This window comes from Ptychodera flava, chromosome 21 (genome assembly GCF_041260155.1).
Source record: "Ptychodera flava strain L36383 chromosome 21, AS_Pfla_20210202, whole genome shotgun sequence".
NCBI classification, from domain to species: Eukaryota; Metazoa; Hemichordata; class Enteropneusta; family Ptychoderidae; genus Ptychodera; species Ptychodera flava.
This window is the reverse complement of record NC_091948.1, coordinates 16,403,644-16,427,764: the sequence shown is the minus strand read 5'-3', so window position 1 is coordinate 16,427,764 and position 24,121 is coordinate 16,403,644. Positions and strand designations below refer to the sequence as shown.

Below are 24,121 nucleotides of genomic sequence, written 5' to 3'. Positions count from 1 at the left end.
TCTAAACTGTCCAAACGCTCATGTAATATGCAACACTATGTGTCACAGAGAAGAAAATGATAGCGTACCTAACAGCATCCATCCTGATCCTTGCATTGAAATACCTTGTATGACCTTGTTCTCGTAACACTGCTCAACATTATCAGATGCATCGTAATGTCTGTGAAGCAACAATAATGAAAATAAGATGTATGATTTCTAACAGATTTGCTCTGCATACAATGGGTAGTTATGACCAAGGAAGAGAACTTCATACATTATTTTGTCTCCAAGCTCAGTGTGCAATATGAATTATTAAAGTAGAACGCACCTCGGGGACAGACATTTGGGCTCTAAATTTTCTATAATTCTTTTCTGATCTACCACTTGTGGGGGCTCATTTTAAAGCTCTTTGAGAAAGAAAACTTTCGCAGTCTTAGTTTTTCAAAAATCCAAACTTTAATTTTTTCTCATACAGTCAACACAGGGATGGCGTCCATTTTGAATTTAAAATATCTGCAAATTTCATGTAATTTGTCTCTCTAGTGCCAAATTTTGTATGGTGACCCCTGATTTTTTTTGATTTGGTAAGAGAATGGTCGAAAGCTTCATTTAGGACATTTTGAGCAAAAGTTTAAGTCTTTCACTTTCGAGGCGCATACTCCCTTTTCTCTCCGTGTACAAGTCTTTCAGTGCCATCGGCTAATGTCAGTAGTTTACAAGTCTACTGAAAATCACTGCAAACATACATGCATGATTTATTTTCTTTCAACAGGTTTTCAAGACAATCCAAATATTCTGGGGTTTTTTTCATTTCTTTTCAAGTTATTGGCAAATTCTTTACTGCAATCTCATTCATGACCCCCACTTTCTTACAGATGAATGTTACCCTACATACATGTAGAGAGTTCATCCCATCTCATAGATACTTTCTATTAAGTGGCCCTTATAAGATGTTCATTTGACTGAGAAATCAAGCTGGGATTCTTTAGTCACTTTTACATTTCATGTAAATTTACATCAAAGATATAATTATCATACTGAACACTGCAATTTGCATCATATGATATGAAAGAAAGTTGCCGATAACAGTATACTCAAAATGACACATTATACAAACAACATACTCTTTACACTTTTGCCATTTACATTTCGTTCTAAGTTGGTACATGTTTCACTCAGAAATTATTCATCTCTGGGTAGATTATGTAAGTTGGTACATGTTTCACTCAGAAATTATTCATCTCTGGGTAGATTATGTATTACATTTTCCAAAAACATCATCAACTTTACAGTTTGAAACAAACTCCATGATGGTTGAGCTAAGTTTGACAAGTTGTTGAGAATCTACCAATATTCAAGCATGAACACATGCTAACTGGGTTGGATATCTCCAGCATACACCTGACAATTATGAGAACAGAACAGCAAATGATTATTTCAAACTACATTTGAAGAATTCATCCTTACCCTAAGTCAAGGTTTATGTCATTAGTTTGGCCGTCTGTACTGATTTCAACAGATCTGATACACCCATCAAAACCTTCTTTACTCTGAAAACAAACAGGGACAGAGAAACTGTCTTATAAACCCACTTCAGACTCCCATATTTTGTGGCTGGCTTGTAAGTTGGAAGAGAATGTAAGTGACTTAATGCCACATGCCCTTGCAGCAATTTTCCTTTGATAGTAACATTTTGAAACTAAAAGCATGATATGTTACAATACCTGTGCCTGCTTTGCAGCGGGCATTGTAATCAGCCAAAAAAATTAACTCAAATCATCATGCTGGAAAAATTGATGATGATAGAAAGAGGGCTTCCATGTATAATGACAATTTTCTGATTTCAAAAATTTGTAAACCAGATGAAAATTAACAAATGTTAGTGATTCTATAATTTTCTAAAAAATAAAATAATCTGTTTGGAAAACTGAGATTGGTCTATGAAATAAATGCACGTTTTGGGAAATTTAGAAAAAATATTTGCTTCACATGGTTGGTTTATGCAACCCTTCATGGTAAAATGCTTGAAAGAACTTCATAACTGATTCGAAAATGCTTGAAGTAACTTCAAAACTGACTCACTACTAATGGAAATGGATCAGTGATTTCACCATTGACACCACCAATGAATAATGACGTCTCCAGATCCAGGTCTGACATGATGCTTGAATCTTGTTGATTGTTCTGGTAATCTGTATTGTCAGTCACCATAATAGCCACAAATTCTCCGATCCTTAAAATTGTCACCTATAGATGAGATTTTTTGAAAGGAGTTCTTAATTTTAAACATGAACAGTGGAATTCAGCTATGAGATACATGAACATATTCATATGTCTAAAACATACATGCTAATCTATTTTACGTGGCTTATAGAGTCAGCAGTATCCAAATAGAGTGAAGAGAGATCTGATATCATCCATTTGGAAGGAAGCAGGTATGACAACATCCAATCAAAATAGCGAAACAAAGTAGGTATGACATCATCCAATCAAAATGTAGTTAGGTATGATGTCATCCAATCAAAATGAAGAAAAGATACAGCAAGGTGATGATCAGCCTATCTATGGAGGGACACTAACACCTGAGAAGAAAATGATGGTAAGGGCCATTTCTCAACATGGTATAGTTCATGGCGTTATGAAGAATGAACAGTGAGACATTCATTTCAAATCACAAATTCCATTTGACTCATCGACAGTTTTCAAACTTACAAACAGAAGGCAGTGCTGCCAGGATAACACACCACAAAACCACTCAGTGTGTCATATCACAGCAGCTTTACAGATCCGTTACATTAAGCACAATGAGCTGTATACATATGTAATTTGGTGATGCCAAAATATCATGCAATTTTCTGAGGTATTTCTTTGAATTCTACCCATCAAATAAAAGAGCCTTGCTGCAGTACAACTACATTCCTTTGTGGCAGATTTATGACTGGTAAATTTAACACTTTTCACAACTTTTAAAAATTCCTATCTTTCGTTTTCATGACTTTTTAAAATTCCTGCCTTTTGAAAAACTGGTCATATTATAAATACACTGGTACAACAGAGAATACAATGTATAAGTGCAGGCAGGTCATTCGAAGCCATTTGTTCCAATAGACGATAAAATGCCATTTTTGTGAATATTCAATTGTGTATATAAACAATGTCCAATATACCCCATGTTCATATATGCACCATTCTTGTCCATTTGAATCAAGGCTTTTATATTTGATTGGGGCATTCATTTATTAACTATCTAATGCAAGCTTGCACACACTGTCCTAGCTGGTGGCTAATTGAACGCTTGTATACAAAACCTTCAGTGAGTATATTTACATTTACTAATTATAGTTCCGGAGTAAAATTATTAAAACTATGAAAACGTTTACAGCCCAATGCTCCTGAGAGGATATTGACTCTCATTCAAGTGACAAGTTCATGAAAAAATATTGCATAAGGTTTCCAAACAGCACAATGTCTGGAATGACTTTTCATTACAACAGGACAAAAATCTGGATGTAAGCAAACAGAATGAACACAAAACTTGTTTATGTCTTTCTCACCAATTTCCATTCACCAGTGTTGTACTTCTGTTTAGTTCTGACATTTAATCCAGTCAAAGAACGTGTGCTGGCAATAATATTGAACACCAAGTAACCGTCCTCCATCGAAAGCGCCATCCACTGGACTGGGTTTTGAGGACTACTTGCAGCATATAACATAATTCCATTGGGGGATACCGCACGGAATTCAACTTCCAAAACAAAACTGTCATGATGAGAAAAAAGTAAAGGACAGATTCACGTTAGCAGGCACATTACTGGTCAGCCATCAAAAATGTAAAACTAATTGCTGACAATGTCTGTACAATCTGCTTGCACTGTGGTCTTTCCTCTGGACAAATTGACTTAATGGACTCAACTTTCGAAGGAGAACAAACGACTAAAATCACGAACAGTTCATGTTAACAACCATTAATGCGAGAACCAGGGATTGAAGACTGCCCCTTTAAGTTAATGATGACATGAGCACTGCACTCATCTAGATTGAAATAATAACAGAAAACTATAAATGTGCAATTTTACACACTTGGCGAATACTGTGCCCACATTTCTTCAGTTAATTGCACGAGTAGATGTGCTGTTACAGTTGTAATGAGTGTGGTGATTACAACTGTAACAGCTCACCTACGAGGTGCGATTAACGACTTATACCACGAAAAACAGGCCAATCTTCTCTGAAATTTGAAAATTACTGTCAATAAATCGTCTACTTTTGATTTGAATACCCACGATGGAATGGAGTGACCCATTGTACGTCCTTATAGGTCATTATGCACCTGGCATGCGAGTTTGGGAGAATGACCTATCCAAGACAAGTAGGACAAGGGCTCTGATCAACTGCAAATCTGCATTTGAATAAGAGCTACAGAGTGGTATAATGCACCTGTGTAGAAGGAAACTGTTTTAGTCTGATTGGTTAAATAAAATGGCTTGCCTTACTCTATCTTTTTGGCTATTGGCTAGCGAGAAGGAATTCAATCTGTGGATGCATGTGATTGCCTCGTGGATGCATCAGGCTTTCAATACCATTTTCGTGTTTTCGACTGGTCAAGATGGACCTTGTCAACTTGTCTGATCTGATGACCCAAGAGACTTCTAAAGTTCCATGGACGGCCATGTAAAAACAACCAAAGTGGATTTTACACGGGCAAACTGCCCTATAAGAGCAGCCGCGACTACGGAGCGCATAAAATCCAGGATGTGTACTTCAACTTATAAAAAAGTACTTGGCGATGATAACACCGGACGGGATTGTACTATCGATGACCCTTGCCAAGGGATAATCAAGTTCTCCTGCCAGAAAATATACGTCTTTACACAAAGCAAATGTGCAAGATGGCTTGGCCAGACTGCCAGCACATTGGATATTCTTGCAAGGTAATTTATCCTTTTACTAAAATATTTATACACAAAACGAATTCTGTAAAGTTATAAAATTAAATTCATTGACCAAAACAATTTGTTGTGTGTGCGGCAGTATCACAGAATTTCTTTCGACTATTCCACAAACGTTACAGAAAGGCTGTACTTATTTCCATGATATTTGTCACATATGTCTTGTATTTGATAATTTCAGGTGAATGCGGCAACATCTCTGTACCATAAGGGATTCGATGAGCAGCTTATCAAAGAACAAACAGGTCACAGATCATATGACGGTTTATGCGCCTCAAATGTATGTCTACTGCAGAACAAAAGCATGTGTCGAATATATTACTACCACCTCCATCTAGCGTTAAATCATAGGAATCTGTAAGTAAACCAGTTTCTCAAGTGACGACAAAACAATGTAACAAAACAGACAAGATTGGTCCAACCCAAGAAGACGCCGAATCTAAAGATGGACAGTCTTCATCAACAAATCATGTTGCTTACATTGAGCATGGTCCAAAGAAAGTTAAAATTGAATTATAAAATGTGATGCTATAACATATCAGTTGAACAAATTGTCTTCATTTTTGTTATTGAATGTGTGTGAATGCTTTAGAAATCTCGACTTGACCTATTGTTCTCTTGCAAATTAGTAATCAGTCATACTTTTTTTCATATTTAAATAAGTAATCACTACACTTTTATTGATATGATAATGATTTCTTTCATTAAAGTGTGGTGATTACTTATTTACATATGAATGAAAGTATGACTGATTACTTATTTTGCATAAGAACAATAGGTGTCAGTCGTGCTTTCAGAGATAAATGGATGGCAAGAACAATAGGTCACATGACCTGGAGTGGTATAACTTCAGTAATAATAGCCTGTCCTAGGGAGCTTCTCATCATAAATGCCTAGAAAGATACTCCCTAGGATGATGTTAGATTGCAATACGACAGAGTATGAACAACATACTCTTCAGTCTTACTAACCAGACTGCAAGTCTTTGTGAAATGTCCTTACCTGAACTACAGCTACATGGTTCACCAATTTTTTACATGACATTTGGCACGCAAAAGCAACAATTTTGTAAACCTTCTAATTGCAACACAGGTTGCCACCTACCTGTTTTTAAAATAGCTTTTCATGTTATCATCAAGGGTGAATGAAATATAACTATCACCACGGTTACCAAACCTTGGTACATCTGAATTGTAGACCGGTAAGACAGGATTGGCGCATGTTGTCGGCAGAGGGGTTCCAGTAGGCGGTGGTGGTGTCACGTAAGGAAGTGGTGGTAACTGCGTTACCTCTGGTGTCACGCCACTCAAGATTAGACCAAAGTCTGAGATGACAATGGCTGGATCGTTGAAATCAATTTCACTGAGAATATACAACACAGGGTAATGTTTTGTTGAGTAAACATGATCACTATCTATTAATTCTGACACAAATGGTTATATTATGTGCAGTATCCTATGATCATAATGTATGTAATGTGTTATACAATCATAGTCTTCCCCCTCTACTGTCTATGATACAATGTATATTCTGAAAACACAAGAGAAAAAGTTACATAGTTACACAAATCATTATTAGATAAACTACTACATTCAGAATAATAAAATATCTGACATATAACAAAATATGGACTGGACATGCAGAGCACTAACAGAGGTCATTTGTGTTGGTTAAAGGGTCAGTAATGCTAACTTTGGTGATTTTTTTCATCATTTTTATTTTGTATATCGATTGCAACTTCTTTTTCTACTCGACAAAGAATGTTGAAACACCTACTATTTGGCTTGTTAGTGTCCATATGTGTAAAATGCATTGTTATTGTTTACAATTGACTTCTAGTCTTGACCAGAAGTCACTTTTCAACTATAACAATGCAGTTTTCACTTATACGGGCTGAGTTGACAAGCCAAACACTGTGTATATCAACATGCTTTGGGGAGTACAACAAGGAATTATGGTTGACATTAAAAACACAAATGGTGAAAAAAATATCAAAAGTAAACATTACTGGCCCTTTAATGGAGCCCCATTGAGTTAAAATCTGCACTTTATAGTTACAATTTACAGACAATTATCAAATAATAATATCATCTTATGACAGAAAATCCCAAATATGCTTACCCAGAATTGGAATCATCAGCATTCAAAGTAAAGCCATAGAAATCACCTTGGAGAGACTCTCTGACAGGGAACTCTCCACCAATCAGGGTGGGTATGTTGCCAAATACTCCACCCAGATACAGGTAGCTGTTGGCTCCTGTTATCAGAATACCCGGCGTGTTGAGCTGTCGATTGCTGGCTATTACCGGGTAGTTATCGACCTTCAAAGTAGCCCTGAGAAAATTTCAAACAACATCATTTTCAAACAAAGGAAAGATTCTCACTTTCATGAGTTCTGTGTGCTATGAGCAGACAACAACACAGTGTTCAGGTTTTTTCACTTTGTCTACATGTATGTAATGTTAAAAAATTTTAAGTGTCAACAAATCATCACTGTTACTACCAGTAAAAATATAAGGCTGTTTTCTAGGCATTTTGACATTTAAACAGCGCCCTCTATTTACAAACCCATGTCTCACTTATTCCAGTAGAGTATCCTATGATACTTACGCTAATCCGTTGAATTCCACCCTCACATTGTGCCACTGTCCATTGTTGAGATACAAGTCTCGTGTCTGCAGTGGGTCTGACAAGCCTTCGCCAATGTTGTATTGTACAAACACATTTCCATGATACAAAGTGATATAGAACAACTTGTTCTGTTGGAAAACATGCAGACAAGATTTTATGAGGTAAATTAATGGCTACAGCTTTGTGGTACACATCCGTGCACTGAGCTTTTAGAATCCATGCCAATCATCCCCAGAAAAATACCATGATACAGAATGTCAAAAAATTCTTGTTTTTCAAATACAAAGTCTCCCCAACCAAACTGATTTTATTTGTTTTATTTTCCAACGATGACATTTCGCAAGGTGATAAATGCACAAACCAACAATTATCTGTGTAAGACTCTATGATAAAAACAAAGGCATCATTTAATCATTGCAACAGTAAAGAGTCAGGCCATTATGTTTCACGATTACAATCTTCCTCAATCTCCTCAAAATCAGCTGGTAGTAATCAGGTGAGAAATGCAAAAAGGGCATTGGGCCAAATATAACCTTAAGGTAGTATGCACCTCGAAAGTGAAAGACTTAAACTTTTGTTCTAACTTTCCTCAAGGAATCTTTCAATCATTCTCTTTCAAAATCAAGAATAAAAATAGGGGGTCACCGTGCAAATTTTTGTACAAGAGAAACAAATTACTCAAGATTTACCGATATTAGAAATTCAAAATGGACGCCATCCCTGTGTTAACTCTACGGAGAAAAATAAAAATTTTCGAATTCGAAAAACTAAGCCGGTGAAAAGTTTTCTTTCACCAAGAGCTTTAAAATGAACCCCACACGTGGTATATCAGAAGAGAATTTTAAAAGTTTGAGAGTCCGAATGTCTGTCCCGAAGTGCCATCTACCTTAATCCTATCAGAAAATATAACTTCTAAATGTGATGAGTCAGCAAAAGGCAATACTGAGCCAAATCTATGCGTATTTTCACCCACTTGGCATGAGATGTTGTAGCAGGTATGGCCACTAAAAAATCATAATTACAGTATCTAAGTATTCAGGGCCTTCATTTATTCAAGTTTTTGTTAAAATTCAACATATGGGACCTGTTTTGCCTTATTGGTTGAACGCAACTTGACGTGATGATGACATATGAGCTGAGCAAGATAAGGGAGAAACATGAATCAAAGATATCATAATCTTACAGACACTTTCTATTAAAGGTATACAGTCACCTGTAATCTAAATATGCCCATATATGGTTAAAGGGACGTTCCTTGGTATTCAAAATACCCATATGAGGGTGCTGTTTTTAAAAAGTGGCCACCCGCTTAAAATCTGTGATTGGTTAGATTTTATCTTTCCATGGCAACTGTAGCAAAATTGGAACAGGTGACAGTATACCTTTTATATGACGTTGTGTTTCAGATTACTTCAGTGCAAAATTATCTTTGAGACTTCCCTGGGTCTGTGGTTCTTTTCAAGTGTACATAAAGTTCAAAATTCACGCTGCAATAAAGTGATTCTGTAACTTACATCATCTCACCATGTTCTGGTATGCTGTACTTCAGTGCTCAATTACAAATTACTCTTATGCAACTACTGAAACCATCTTTACCAAATTCGTCATACATCCCAATTCATCGTACGTGGTTACTCTAGCCAACTACATAACCAGCCTGTCAAACAGCTATTTTGGGAAAATAAATAGCCATCCAGCCAAAAAAGCTGAGTTTACTTACAAAGCTTACAGCATCATAACTGTACGCTAAAATTCCGTGTGGTTCCATCGTCTTAAACTGGAACTCAACTCTCTGAGTACTTCTAAGTTCTAATGGTACGTTGAGTCTAGCGTATGGATATTGAGAGTCATCCGTTTCAAAACCGATGCCTGGCCCAACCTGGAAAATGTACAGAATGATGGAAAAAATATCACTACAACCAGTTACGCTTCCGATAATTCATTTATAATTATGTAAAGTATAGTCAAAATCGGTATGTATAGGATATATCAAAGTATATCAATCTAATGAATATCCGTTGCTGACAACATTAAAATTTTTTTTTTCCACATTAAAGTTTGGAAAGCAATAAATCACAATATTGACATGTTTCTCATTATTTTGTGGATTTGAATATTGCTTTCAATTTTTTTTAATGCAAATGAATAGTAGTAAACTTTTGACTGGTTTGGAAAAAGAATGATAATATTATATCCAAACTGTTTGTTTACACTATTTATTAATGATTGCACTAACATTTGAGCACTGTTCATTGTTATACGATTGTTAGCGACAACCTTCAAAACTTCACGATGCCAGGGGTCGTTCTGTGTTGGTACAGACACAGTAATAATCATTTTGAAAGTGAATTTTGACAAGAAGAATCAGAAAACTTTCACTCAATATCAAAGTTTATCCTACTAACATGACATTAAATACAATATCAGATTAAAATAAGCTTTCATCTGCCTTCAATGGACAGTAGAAGTGACAACTCTTCATTCCTCCTCGAGCAGTATAAATGAACAGGTACAGAGAAAATTGGTTTACATAAAGACATCGCCGAAATAGAAAGTAATTATCACTTTTCTTCTACGGGAACAAACCAAACCTGTCTGTGATCATACAAGTGTCATGTCTGCATATACTCACATCTGCCAGGCAACCATCAAAAGCTACCCCAGCGAACTCCGATGCCGTTACATTGGTCATTGGTCTCGCTACGGGCTGACTGCTGGTTCCGCTGGACAGCATCAAGTTTCGCATACATCCGGCAAATTTCAGATTTGTTGGGCCACGTCTGAATGACAGATGAAAAGAACAGAAACTGGGTAATGTCAGTGGGCAATGATTTCATTGCTGATGGTACTGTGACCTGTCTGCAGTTAGGTATTGACACAGCCATGTACATATCTGATGTTACTGTGACCCGTTTGCAGTTAGGTAATGATGCAGCCAAATACATATCTGATGCTGGTGATGGGTTACATTCCGAGACAGATGCAATTAAGGTAGAATGCGTCTCAAGGACAGTGTTGGAACATTCATATTTGCATAATTCTTTTCCAATTTACCACTTGTAGAGGTTAATTTCTCTTGGAGTCGGAAACATTTTAACCATCTCAATTAATCAATGAGTCGGTGACTTTCAAATCCAGGTAGTTTGTTTCTCTAGTACGAAACTTTGCATGGTGACCCCTTATTTTTATTCTTGAGTTAGTGACAAGGTGGCTGAAAGTTTCATTGAGGAAAGTTTGAGCAAAAGTTTAAGTCTCACTTTTGAGGCGCATATACTAACCTTCGTGTGAAATGGATGTTGTCTGGGAACAAAAGATTTAAATGTGAAAAAAGTCATAGGGTTAATTTTTATTTACTGAATTTGAACCAACACACTACAGTGCGTTTCACCTAGGTACCGCAACACAGTGTATGAGACGGACACAATCCACGTACAAAACACGCGATTAGCTTGGGTATCACGGACACATTTCAAAGCCACCGACTAGTCGATTAATTAAAGTAAACCAGCATGGGGCAGCCGTTGTCTGGACTGAGAGATAAACAGTTGACTAGACTTGATCTACAATGTAGCTGTTTCTTTTACAATTTCAGCTAAGAGTTCAAGAGGTGAAGATATTCACAACAGAAACTAACTAAAAAGCCACACATTGTAGATCAAGTGTATCTCTCAGTCCAGACAGAGCGGCTGCCCCATGCTGGTTTACTGTAAATAATCAATGAGTCGATGACTGTCAAATGTGTCGTGCTAATCGTTTGTTTTGTACGTGGATTGTGTCCGTCTCATACACTGAGTTGCGGTACCTAGGTGAAACGCACTGTAAACCAGACCTGCAACACTTTGGTTGTAACTTACTCTAAGTTTGTGTTTGGAATACCAGATCCTATGGTCACCTTTGTACTTGATCGTAGATTGGGAAAGTTGATATTAGACACAAATAAAGGTACGATATAGGATTCTAAGACCTCTTGACTGCCGTCACCAGACCTGATATCAAGCACTGCATGTGAACTATTGAATCCTCCAGTGACCTGAAAAATAAAAAGACAATCTAAATGTAACCATAGTTACAACATGTCACCATAGTTACAACATGTTACCATAGTTACAACAAATCACCATAGTTACAGCATGTAATTATAAGAGTGTATGTCATGCTGAGTGGACAATGCAACAAAGTCATCATATATGAACGATAACCGTACTTCCAATGTACAGGAGTCCGATCAGACCCTAAAATGAGAAACAACTGAAGTCGTCAAGTAGTGAATAACTAATATGTTACAGTGAGAGAGAAATTTGTGTGTACCTGGTACCACTGGGCATCAGCGTAGTCATTGGCTGTCACTAAAGTTTGTTTCAGATTTCCAGATGTGCGGTACTCAAACACAACTTTCTTGTCTGACAGGTACAAACCAATGTAAGCAAGGAGATCCTGTCTACTGGCCAACACTAGTATGGCATTCATCATCGATGAACGGAACTCAACAGACATCATGGCTTCGGTGTGGACATCAAACTCTTCCTGTGGCATCTGCATGGTGAAGAGAAACAGATTTTACAGAATTTTATTCAATCTTGTTTTTGAGTTGAAAATGCCTCATTAACATTTTACTGTGACAAGCTTTGGTCAATCTAATTTCAACCGAACTTTCTCTCTTCTCACACAGTGTCCTGTACATATCACTCTGGCTGCAACAGAGAAGCTACTGTTACGTGTAGAAGATACAGAAGTGAATTACAATCAAATTATGACATGACTGTCAAATGCTGGTTAAATGCTGGTTAACTTCTCCGAAAGTTGCATTTTTGCATTGCTTATCATGTTTCAAAACAGCAATCACCATCGTCAAGTAGAGCGATCAACTTTACGAAATACTTTTAACTGACAGGAGTTAGAACACAAAGTTCTTTACAGGGAAAATAGCTCTTATTCGGACAGTAAACAATTACGACTGCATACTCCTTGCCACCCATTAAGTGAACACGACCTGATCTGCACTCTGGTTTCATATTGACTTTACCATGTGCCTTGCTAATTGGAATTATTTCAACATTTCACTGGTTTATCCTACCTACAATGAATAAAGAGGCAACATTCAATACATTTCGGAAACTTTGTGGCATATCTACCATATTTTCTTTACACTATCATCACAGCTAGGTGTGTGAAACGTACAGACTGTTACCACCGAGAATCACTTAAGTTATAAATTTGAACACTTAATAAGGGATTAACTTACCACCAAGTATCCATCTCCATTGAAAGAAACTTCAGGAATAGGAGGTGTTTCCGGGACAAAAGTCAGAGTAGGACGGTTGCAACATGACGTAGACCCTTCCTGAATCTCCGGTTGCCATAGATTCAACTCTTGAACATCGAATTCTACATTTGAAAGGCAGCCTACAAAATCTCTGTTCAAGACAGGATTAGTCTAGAAAAATAAAGAAAAAATAAGCAAACCCTTAATCTGTACTCATTGTTTTAAAAACATTGGCTGTGTAAACTGACTAGGATCTTTGAATGTTTGGGGTTGGAAGAAGACCGGAAGTACACAAAGCATGCCCCGGGTTGCCATATCTTGACAATATGATTTTTGTCAACAAAACTGGAGAGTTCTTTTTATCATATCCAGAATTTGACAAAAAGACAATGTTTTTGGCAAACATGAGTTTGAGAGGAGATCGAGAGCTGTATAATATGACAATGAGTATACAGATTGATCATTTCATTGAACGAGTACCGAGATATAATGATCAAAAAAGAATAGAAGAAATCATGTTGATGTTATGGTCAATTCTGATATTGTACACATAAATTTGAAATCAGAAATCTTCAAAATCACAAATCTTGGACATGCAAATACAAATCTTTGACATGAAAATACAAATCTTTGAAACAATTTGATATTAACCCTTTGAACACCAATGTCAATATTCTCACCTTTACAAAATATACCAGTCACTGTTTCTCAGATTTTTGTCAAAATTTTGATAAAAAACTGTACCCAATAAAATATGTCCATTTGGTCTAAAATTATCAAAAAATTTCAGAAAAATTCATAAAAGATTGGTAAAATGTGGCAGTAAAATTTTGGTGGGAAAAATTAGAGCACTCAAAGGGTTAAATTACCACAGAACTAAATAATAGGAGAAAAGGTCTACTGGTAGTATTTTTCAAAAGTCAAGCCTGTTTCTAGAGCAAATTGTACTATGACAGGGATTTCTGTTCTTCTGGCTAATGCATGCATTACTGCTACATTAACACCAAGACTTTCTGAGAAATTCTTTCTTTCAATTTACCTCTATCAAAGCTGACTCATCCAGCTGTAACAAGAAAATTGTCGATAAAGTTATCAGAAGTATTGTTTAAAATATGTCTCAACTGTAAACATTGGTGATTCTTTCTTTTACATGTAATGCATGCGATGTAAAGTTACTCAGGTCTACATAAACTTTCCCGTATTATGAAAGTGGAAAAGTCCAACGTGCTGCAAGATTTATAGTTTTCTATAGAGCAAAGCAATGGAGCAAAGCAGTAGACAATGGTGTATATCAGATCTCATTTTAAAATGCAGAAGAAATCTGTCTTTCCTTAGTTTTCAAATCAAAGTTAAAAACATTAGATACTCTAAAATTATTCAGAAGTTCAGCTTTTCTTAGTGTTTGGCAAAATATTTCACCATGAAGAAAACAATTTACGGATACTTTTCAAAAGTCAGACTTCACCATTATCAAAAAAGTGTAGACATTGTGAGCATTACGAACAGTAGGAAGACAGAGACAAAATTGATGACATCACAAAACATCCATCGACAGATATTGAAACAGATCAATACATAAATAACTACATTTATCGTTAATATTCTGCCATTAAATTCAGCTTATTATAATATCTACTTTTTAAATTAAACAACACATGACTATTTACTATCTTAAATTTTCAAAATAAAAGAACATCATGCATCCAGTCCCAGAATTCCATGCAGTTACTTCTAAGGATTTCCATGCAATCATTTATGCCAAGCAAGACACACAACTGTAGCTCTACTAGCTGTGCTTTTCAATGATTAAAACACAATACTCTATTAAATACTGCAACGTTATGTAAGCTCTACCTGTGCTATTGAGTTTGTTATCTGCAGAGGGGGAATATTGCAAAAATTGAAATGTTTCTACGTTAGTGATAATACTAGGAACATGCATTTTGTTGTCTGTGTCGAGGCTGCTGCGTCAGTAAGCTGCTTATTACAAATATTGATGGTGATTTAAGGTAGTATGCGCCTCAGAAGTAAGACTTAAACTTTTGCTCAAACTTTCTTCAGTGAAACCTTCAACCTTTCTCTTACCAAATAAATAATAAAAATCAGGGGTCAACATGCAAAGTTTAGAACTAGGGAAACAAATTATTCAACATTTTGCAATATTTGAAATTCAAAATGGCCGCCATCCATGTGTTAACTCTATGGGAAAAAATTAAATCTAGGATTTTCGAAAAAGTAAGAGTCTAGTTTTGTTTCTCCAAGAGCTTTAAAATGAGCCCCCACAAGTGGTAGATCAGAAAAGAATTGTGGAAATTTGAAAGTCCAAATATCTGACCCCGAGGTGCATTCTACCTTAATAATTGTATATTGCAATGCAGTGATTTGGATATGGAAGTTTAATGTTACACCTTCGCACATGTAGCTGCAACAATTACAACGATGTGAATCATATCTATGGAGATGTTCAACAAACAGCAACAGTGGAGTTACGTACGTAAACTACACATTACAAAACAATCCAATACATGTATATACAATTATATATATTTCTTCATACAATTCCCCGTATAATCACACAAATTGTACAGAAGATGAAATACTTAGAATCTGATAAAGATTGAACATGACAACTGAGAAATTAACAGATGATCTTTCAGATGTGCATTCATCGCACACATCTCCTCATATAGCTACTCCATCATGTACATTCAGAAGTGTTCTAATTTCACAAAGAATGGAGATAAATTCATAACATTGCATTGGGAAAGTTAGTTTCTGTCAAAACACATCATCAAGCGTTTTCATTGGTCGATAGTGATAGTGATTTTGTGTTACATTTCATTCCATCTAGCAATATTGAAATGACCAATCACAACACACTACTTGGGCCCTACTTTGCATAGAAATTTACACTGAGGAACATGAAAATATCAACTCACGTCAGGAGAGGCATCCTTGGTCAAGTTCAACTGTAGATGAAACAAAACACATGTATACTGTCAGAATTGTGATCATTAACACGGATATATGACCAACAAATATTGCAATGAGAGTTTGGATGATCATCAAATAGCAATCAGATTGTGTTAATTGCATCAGTAATTCACACAGGTTACTTTCAAATCACATGACAGAAAAGACAATGATGAACCAAAGGCAGCAGAGATCCTACAAATTCTACTTACAGAACTGACTGAATGTTAAAAAGACAAACAAGCAACTGTAAGACTATTTATCTCAAGTACCTGATAATCAACAGGCAGACCTCCAACATAGAGCATACTAGACGTAGCCAGCTTCAGGTATCTCTCATATGTAACCACACTCCTTGCGTAGTCTTCAGAGGCTCCCCCAGTTGTCATGTCCTTGACAGAGAGCCGACCTTCATAGCTGTATCTATAAATGCAATGAAAACACAGGAAGGTGTTCAGTTGTATTGGCACTGTGATTAATTTTTTAATGAAAAAAACGGAGGAAGACATATTCAGAAATAACAAGTCATTGTCAATGACACAGTCCCCAATGGTTCTACTCCGGAATAAAAAGGACGCGATGCGTACGCCGTTCTACAGACTCAGTACGCCCAAATAATCACGTGATGCCGGTACAAACAAACCCACATGTGTACTGAACGCGTATGGAAATACACGTACGTCTGTGCGCGTTTGCGCACATGGCTTTGTTTGTACCGTGGTCGATTCGAATTCCGGGTTTGGCCTATTGGTTAATGAATTTGGAAACCATTGATGGAAATGATCATATTGGATTGTATCACAAAACAAATCGACGTGCATATGTATGACATAGGGAGTAATACTTGTACCAAGTTTGAATGAAATCGCTCCAGGAATATCAGAAATTTGTGTGAAATGGATATGCGGACACATGCATGGACATATGGATTGGACCAAATCTACAAGTCCCCCAGGACTTTGTCCGTGGAGAGTAAAATTCACTGATTTTGTCATTGTATAATCTTTTTGCTATAAAAGCTTTCCTGGAATTTAAACACTAATCAAATTTCATGGACAAAAATATAGGAATATGATTGGTATGGTTGTGAGATTGGCATATAAAATGGAGATATGATGTAGAGATGGTAATTAAGGTTTCAAGCTTTGCTTTTTTTTGGCTATTCTTGTGAGCCACCCCTTAGGCAAATACAATCTCTACATTTGATTTCCATAAGATATGATTATGAAATGCTGCTGTGAAAGGGTAAATATTGTAAACAAAGATGTATTAGCTGATGGCTAATAATTCTCTTCTGGTAACTTCAGCTGTCACTATAGATGTAAAGATGGTTAGTTGAACATTCTCAATGTTGCTGTTGAGACCAGCCTCACATAAAATTAGAGGGTTATGTTGTAAGGACAATGTGAGGCAGGAAATTATACTAACCTGGTGGCTATTACTTCATACCACTCATCACAACAAATGTCAACTGGGCTCTCCACCGAGACCAAATCTTGCCCGAGGTTAAATCTCATAATAGGATGGCCATTGACAACTTCTACAGCCATCAGTGTGTTCTGTGGATAATCTTCTGTGAAAAACAGCAATCCATTCCTGGTTTCTGCCTTCACATTCACGGACACTCTGTTGAAGAGGAAAGATTCTTCAGCCCCTTGACGTGTAAATTGCATGGAGCTACGCGCTGAGAAATGCACAGGTTGCTTGGAGTTGGCCACAGCTTGCTGCACCCGTGCTAGTTTCTCTTGCAGTATTGCCAGTCGGCTGTTGATGTCTGAACGCTGGTAAGTTGTCTGGTTTTGAACACTTTCTATCTGTTCTACAGTTGAGATGACATCCTCCAACTCTGTCGTGATGCTCGGTACTGGGGTAGAGAAATGGGAAATAATCATAAAAATTATCACAAACCCACAGTATCTGACTGTGTGCATTGACTCTTTTTTTAAAGATTGCCTCATTTTGAAGCTCATAAGGTAAATAAGTTTTCATCTGCTTTTTTGTAAAAATTAAAAATTTTACTTTTGCTCATAGAGTTAGCAAAGAGATAGAAGCCATTTTGATATCCAGGTTTTGGTAAATGTTGGTTAATTTGTTTCTCTAGCACCACACTTTTTTTATCCTAGATTTCAAAAAGGAATGCTTAAAGTTTCTTTGAGGAAAGTTTGGGCTAAATTCAAGTAAGTCGATTTTAAGGCACAAACTACCCTAAAAAATAGTGTACTAGTATATGCTATTGGATGGTACTTCATACCATGATAAATGTCAAATAGACATATATAATCAGACTCTGGTGGCCTTACAATTCTATAGGAATGAGCAAATTCTACAGTCTGACGTGATAACCAGGAAATTTTTTGCTAAAACCAGTGAATTGGCAATTCTAGTGGTCCATCTGACCAGTTTATGGTCATCCAACCATTAAATATTCAATGAATTCAATTTAACTTGAAAAAGAGATAATAATCATGTGTATGTCACTGTACAGAATGTCATACAATGCTTACCTAAAGTTTGCAACTCTGTATTCAATATGGACGCATTGGCTACACTTTGCTGTACAATTGCTACTTGCTGTTGATTGGTCACAACCAATGTATCTAATGTAGTGGACGCTGATATCACCTGGTTTGCGCTGTTAATAGCAGTAGTAGCAGTTGTGGTAGCCGTGGTAACCGACGGATTTATCCCTGGGTCTGTGAAAAACCATTATGATGGGTATCAGGTATCAACATAAAAATTGATAACTTTTGTGGCTTTGGAAAGAATTTCAAAATATGTTCTTCGGCTTACTTTATCGAAAAGTTCTCTTCTCACTAGACTACACTGTCAGCTGAAATGACAAATTTTTTTATTTCAAAATAAAAAAGTTCATTTTGCTAAAGAAGAGTGCTGAAAGGATGGACTGTTTGTTGAAAACAAAATTCTTAAAATTGAAGCATTTGTTTTACCCAGCCTATGCAATTTTAACACACCAATAGATCAGAGGTCAGGCATTTACTATAGTAACCTTTTTAGTCTAACCACTGTAAGATCACAGGGCATACCTTTACTTTATTAACCTTATTAGTTGATCACTGTAGGACCAGTGGTCATGCATTTACTTTATTAACCTCCTTAGTCTGACCATACTGTTTGCAGTTCTTTCTTTAAAGAAGTGAAATTCATGTCTCCGGAGAGTACAAAGGATTGCATAGTTTACCTGCAGCAGTCTGTTGTAATGCTGTGGCTTCATTCTGAAGAGCAGTGTATTCATCTTGTAAATCTTCCCAAGTTTGCTCTGCCATGGATAACGTACCATTGGCTTCTGTCAGTCTCAACGACAAAGCTGTCAGGCAAATTCAAAATGGATTTGTGACATAAACAATACACAATAACACAAAGTCTCAGATGGGCATACTAAGTCTTGTCTAAATGAAGAAATATATTAATTGATGATTGCAGGGTACATGAAAGAAGACAATCAAGATGATTCTGATGCTGGCATCTGTTGATTTCACATTTTAACAGTTGTCAGTTTAAATCTACAACCTTTCAAACTCTGAAAGTTGCTGAAAATAATTGTAATCAACCAATCAGCTCCAACCTTACAAGCGGCTGCATATTGGCCGTTAACAAATGTAAATGGTCAACACGTCACCTGTTATTCCCTTCAAGTTCTGTGCTTAAAACCAACATTCAACATGACAATTATTGGCAGAATTTCATAAAATACAATAATAATTTCACATCAGACGCAAGCCACTACTGATTTCCACTGCTTTCAAACAGTTCATTACTCACAGCTTGGCTCAACATTTCTACTCTCCACAAATGTTTTCAATTCATGGCTCAGCACTTGGGAGATGGTTGCTTCCTGTCGTATTGCGTCCACTGAAAATGCCTGGATGTAGTTCAAGGCTTCGGCTATGGTTGTATTTGCTTCCAACGCCTTCTCCGTGGCTTCATTCAACGTAGATATGGCTTCCTCATAGCTAGCAATGGCATCAACAGCTGGCTGGCCGTGAGTCTGAGCTGTCTGGAACTCACTGCAATGAGTCAGGCAATATAAATTCAGTGAGATCCATTCCTCGTTCTGAATTCATAAAGACTCTGAAGACAGGACAAAAGCTATTCCTACTGTGATAATGTTCTACCTTGTCACTCAATTTTCATCAAGATTTCTTGACCAAACTGAACATACATTCACTGTATTGTTCTTGTTGTTAGGAGAAAATTCAACTTTAACAAGATATCACATCAGAGGACGTGCAGTCTTCAAGGGTTCAAAATTTATTTCATATCGATGCATTCTAAACCAAGAAAATCCTATATGCGCTACAGATATAGGAATGTATGTCTCATAGTGCTGGCAGCTTGTATTCAAGTTCAAACACATGGTAATCTAGACATACCTGATGGTATCTCTTGATATGTTATACAACAAGGAAGCTTGATTTTCAGCGGCTGTTAAGAACACTGTAGCTGCTGGTTGACTGGCTAAAACATCGTTGTTCTTTGACCTAACTGCAGCCAGAGCAGAGCTCCATCCAGTAAAACCTGTCATGGAATGGTAGGGAGGAACGAAAAAGTGGTTGTCGATAAAACTTTCACATACACCATATGGTTATACAGATAGTTTTGATTTGAAACAAATCATTTGATACTCAGATGTTTTGGGTTTTTGTCTGTACCGGTATATTTGCTCATTTATCACTTTTCGTTATTTTCAGAAAGCTTGTTATAGTATTTCTGTGTACAATTTATACCTGTACAGAACAAAAACACACCGATCTTTATTTTGTGCAGTAAAAGTAATTGGCTTTCTCTTCTGAACCAAATGAATCTAAATCCAGCTAGAAAACATCCGACTTTGACAAGAACTGTGATATGCTGCTACACATACCAAGCTGATCAACGCTTGCATCCACTGGGGCAGGTCCATCGGCTCCGTACTTGATTTGTAACGTGTCAGCAAACGCTGCGCCAGCTTCAATGATGTTACCGCTTGATGTACTCAGAATGATGTCTATGTTATCCAGTGATGTCTCTACCTCTTGTACAATGGCTTGAGAATCTATCACCAGCTCCTTTGAACAATTCAATGGAAGAGTTTTACGGACTGGATATGACTAGGGTTACAGACGTTCACAGATTATGCACTGTATATTAATGTTATTGCATCTTATAGCTTAACATGACAAAAGAAATCACAAACTTCAAATGATATTGACCATGTATGATATGAGACAAGAGAATCGAATCAAATCTAGCTGTATTGAGCTGTATTCTATGTCAATGTCTCTGGTTTGTCAGAGTTGCTCATTAGTACGTATCTGTTATACAGACAAGACATTATATCATCAATTTCTTTATCCATTCTGCCTGAGGGATAGTTTTTATCTGTCTTTCATTAAGTTTCAGGGTTCTGTCCAATGAGACTCACATAAAAAATAGTGATTTTCTCAACTGAAAGTATTTTACATCACACATGTGCCAGTATTTCAATTTTCACTGTCAAGATGACAGATATACGTACCCTCGTTTCATTGAGTATTGTAATTGCATCAGACAGGGAGACTGTAGCTGTTGCTAGGATACGGTTGGTATCATCAATGATGGTTGCCATGGATGTGAATTGGACATCAGCTAAAGTCACCAAACTTTCCAGCCGATTAGTTTCTTGTGCCTGTTAATGTGTGAAATTTCAAAGACAGGAGAATTTGCTATAGTACATGTTTAAAAGAAATACGTAATGGGCCTAAAAGCAACCAATAAAACATTGAAATAAATCTTAATTTAAACATTACTATAATACCTGTTTAAAAGAAACTGTGACCCTTGATTTTTATTCTTGATTTGGTGAGAGAATGGTTGAAAGTTTCATTGAGGAAAGTTTGAGCAAAAGTTTACGCCTGTTACTTTCAAAGGGCTACCTTAAAGTTGACATTATTGATCAGAATTGACCTTCATATTTCGAAGATTTAACTTTATAGAAAAATTCACAGTAACTTCATTTGCAGATTCGACCATTAACAGGAACACGGGGATGGCTCTAATTTGAGTAAATTGATTTAATTACCGAATAAATTGCTGTTTTGGTACGTACTGTTTGCGAGAGTAAAGCACAGAATTTGAAACGTCATTTTTACTATTTGAATATGTACGCATGCGTATTTGGTGCATGGTAACGGTTTGCGAAATTGCAACATCGTGTCAACATGCCTAGCTAGCCTTCCCACGGGCAAGCGGTCAGGTCTCTGCCCGCGCCCTGGGTCTCTGCTTACTGATTCAGCCTAGTAAAAATGGAAGAAATTAGCCAAAAATGTCGGCAAAATAAACATTGTTTGGTCAGATCGAAAGATGGAACCAGAAAAAAGAGTGACACGCGACTACTGCACCACGTCGAGGAGGCAGACTGTGTCTACAGTTTCTCGCGAAAACACCAACGTCGCCACTGTGTGATGATCAACTTCGCTAGCCAGCGGTGTTTCCTCGGGTGACACCAACCTACCAACATCGTGCGGACCCCATGATTTGTAATGTGTGAACCGGGCCGTAGTCCCTCCGCAAGGAAATAACTTAGAACTGTTAGCATTCATTGATAATCTATATCCTTCAGGTCAAATATGCATTTTTCGGAAACAAAGAAAAACTGCAGTCTCCATCATTAATAATGGCATGGTCTCATTTACGACGCGTCGATCGACACACTGAGCACTGACATGGCCATGCAAGACCAGACTGAGGCCTCTGAGCAAGACAGTTGCCGAACTTCTGCAGTGGTGGATGATACTGAAGTGGGCAAAGCTTTCAAATAAATATAGCGTGCAGATACCTCGCCTTTTAATATGAAAAATGTAACAACATGCAACGGGGAAAGGATTGCGGAAACGCTGTCAGGCACGTACACGGTACACCGTAAGTGCACACGGCGTGGCACTGACATACATGTATATGGGTGAGAAAAATCAATCACACGATCTTTTTTTGTAAAGCTGTACTTTATCATATCGATATACTTATATTTCTGAAACATTGTGATGCTACCAAAGGTAGGCAAATGCAAAATGTCAAGTTCTGTCATCGTGTCAACATCGCCCCTCCAACGTGCACTCTATTGAGACGTCATCACTCTTGGTGGTACTTGTCACGTGCACAGCAGAAAACGCCAATGTTTTTGTTTTGAAAGTTTGTTTACAAAACAGCTTTTCTAGGCGGCCGCAACGTATCAAAATGAACGTATTTGTGTGCCGGGATTGGTAAGAGGCTTAGCTAAGAAGTGTACTTCAACGTAGTATGGTCCATTTGCTTTAGTTTTACGAAAAAAAATCGACAATTTTGATCCATATTGCAACTTTAAAGTTAACATTATTGTAGCTTGAATATGTAAATAATGTGAGATCACTCAGAACACTTGACTAACCTGTACAATCATGGTCTGCATGAAGGCATCAGCGTCTACGGAGACATTGACACATCTGGCAAGCTCTGTCTGTATAGCAAGCACTTCCGTCTCAAAAGAGATGCCATCAACACCGCCCCCTAGAGTCTGTATAGCAGCCAACATCTCAGAAGAACTTTGATTCCATTTTGTGAACACTTCAACATACTGTACTGCGTTGATGCTGGCATCATTGACAGCGTTGTACGCGTCTTCTGCTGCAGTGCGTATCGCGACCATTCTGTCCATCTGAATTACGGAGCTGGCTAGAAGTGTATCAATGCTGTTTTCTCTGGCTGTCATCTGTAAAACACCACACAAGAATCAAATTTGAGACTCAAATATCTGAAATATTTCTCCCTTCGGAGTTCATGTTGCTCATAATTTCAACTTTGTTAAGGCAATTTCGTACAACCAGATGATTCTATGAAAAATCACAAAATCTTTTCTGATAATTTTTTTAGATGAAATTCTTGAAAGAATTTTTGTCTTCTTTAATACATTTTCCATTAATATGATACCCTGGTACAGAACATAAAATGCTTCTACTTAAATCCATCTCATAATGGCTACTTTTCATTTGGGCATGGCTCCTTTTATCATCAATATACTGGAATATTCTACTTGATCAGTAACTTATTCGTACAACAGTAGGGCTAAACTGCTCCATCTCAGAAGCCTTTATAGCTAATTCATAGACTGCAACTCACTTGTTCTCACTGGAAATATTCCATACATCCAATCATATGTAGAGAATAGCCGTAATTTGAGCCTCCCTAAGTTGCTGCGGCATGAACACAGCCAATCATGTAGAGAATAGCCCTAATTTGAGACTCCCTAAGTTGCAGCAACAGGAACACAGCCAATCACATAGAGAATAGCCCTAATTTGAGACCCCCTAAG

The 24,121-nt window shown here is 37.0% G+C and overlaps 1 protein-coding gene across 5 annotated transcripts in view; it reads right to left on the bottom strand.

Annotated features, from left to right (window-relative positions):
* The window catches only part of LOC139121555 (laminin-like protein epi-1), a 64,235-nt gene that overhangs the window by 3,838 nt on the left and 36,276 nt on the right, over window positions 1-24,121 (bottom strand). For 3 of the 5 annotated variants that reach the window (XM_070686558.1, XM_070686561.1, XM_070686562.1), the window contains 24 exons: window positions 23,201-23,521; window positions 21,314-21,463; window positions 20,681-20,864; window positions 20,190-20,334; window positions 19,579-19,823; window positions 18,998-19,123; window positions 18,303-18,491; window positions 17,227-17,662; window positions 16,071-16,221; window positions 15,765-15,794; window positions 14,680-14,700; window positions 13,865-13,888; window positions 12,805-12,996; window positions 11,871-12,095; window positions 11,417-11,592; window positions 10,195-10,342; window positions 9,283-9,441; window positions 7,542-7,690; window positions 7,053-7,265; window positions 6,036-6,293; window positions 3,537-3,741; window positions 2,065-2,229; window positions 1,450-1,532; window positions 69-160 (listed from right to left, as the gene is read on the bottom strand). In XM_070686558.1, coding sequence (XP_070542659.1) covers window positions 69-160; window positions 1,450-1,532; window positions 2,065-2,229; window positions 3,537-3,741; window positions 6,036-6,293; window positions 7,053-7,265; window positions 7,542-7,690; window positions 9,283-9,441; window positions 10,195-10,342; window positions 11,417-11,592; window positions 11,871-12,095; window positions 12,805-12,996; window positions 13,865-13,888; window positions 14,680-14,700; window positions 15,765-15,794; window positions 16,071-16,221; window positions 17,227-17,662; window positions 18,303-18,491; window positions 18,998-19,123; window positions 19,579-19,823; window positions 20,190-20,334; window positions 20,681-20,864; window positions 21,314-21,463; window positions 23,201-23,521 — 4,087 coding nt within the window. The remainder of the gene's footprint in view (window positions 1-68; window positions 161-1,449; window positions 1,533-2,064; window positions 2,230-3,536; window positions 3,742-6,035; window positions 6,294-7,052; window positions 7,266-7,541; window positions 7,691-9,282; window positions 9,442-10,194; window positions 10,343-11,416; window positions 11,593-11,870; window positions 12,096-12,804; window positions 12,997-13,864; window positions 13,889-14,679; window positions 14,701-15,764; window positions 15,795-16,070; window positions 16,222-17,226; window positions 17,663-18,302; window positions 18,492-18,997; window positions 19,124-19,578; window positions 19,824-20,189; window positions 20,335-20,680; window positions 20,865-21,313; window positions 21,464-23,200; window positions 23,522-24,121) is intronic. The other 2 variants (XM_070686559.1, XM_070686560.1) reach the window with 2 other exon arrangements.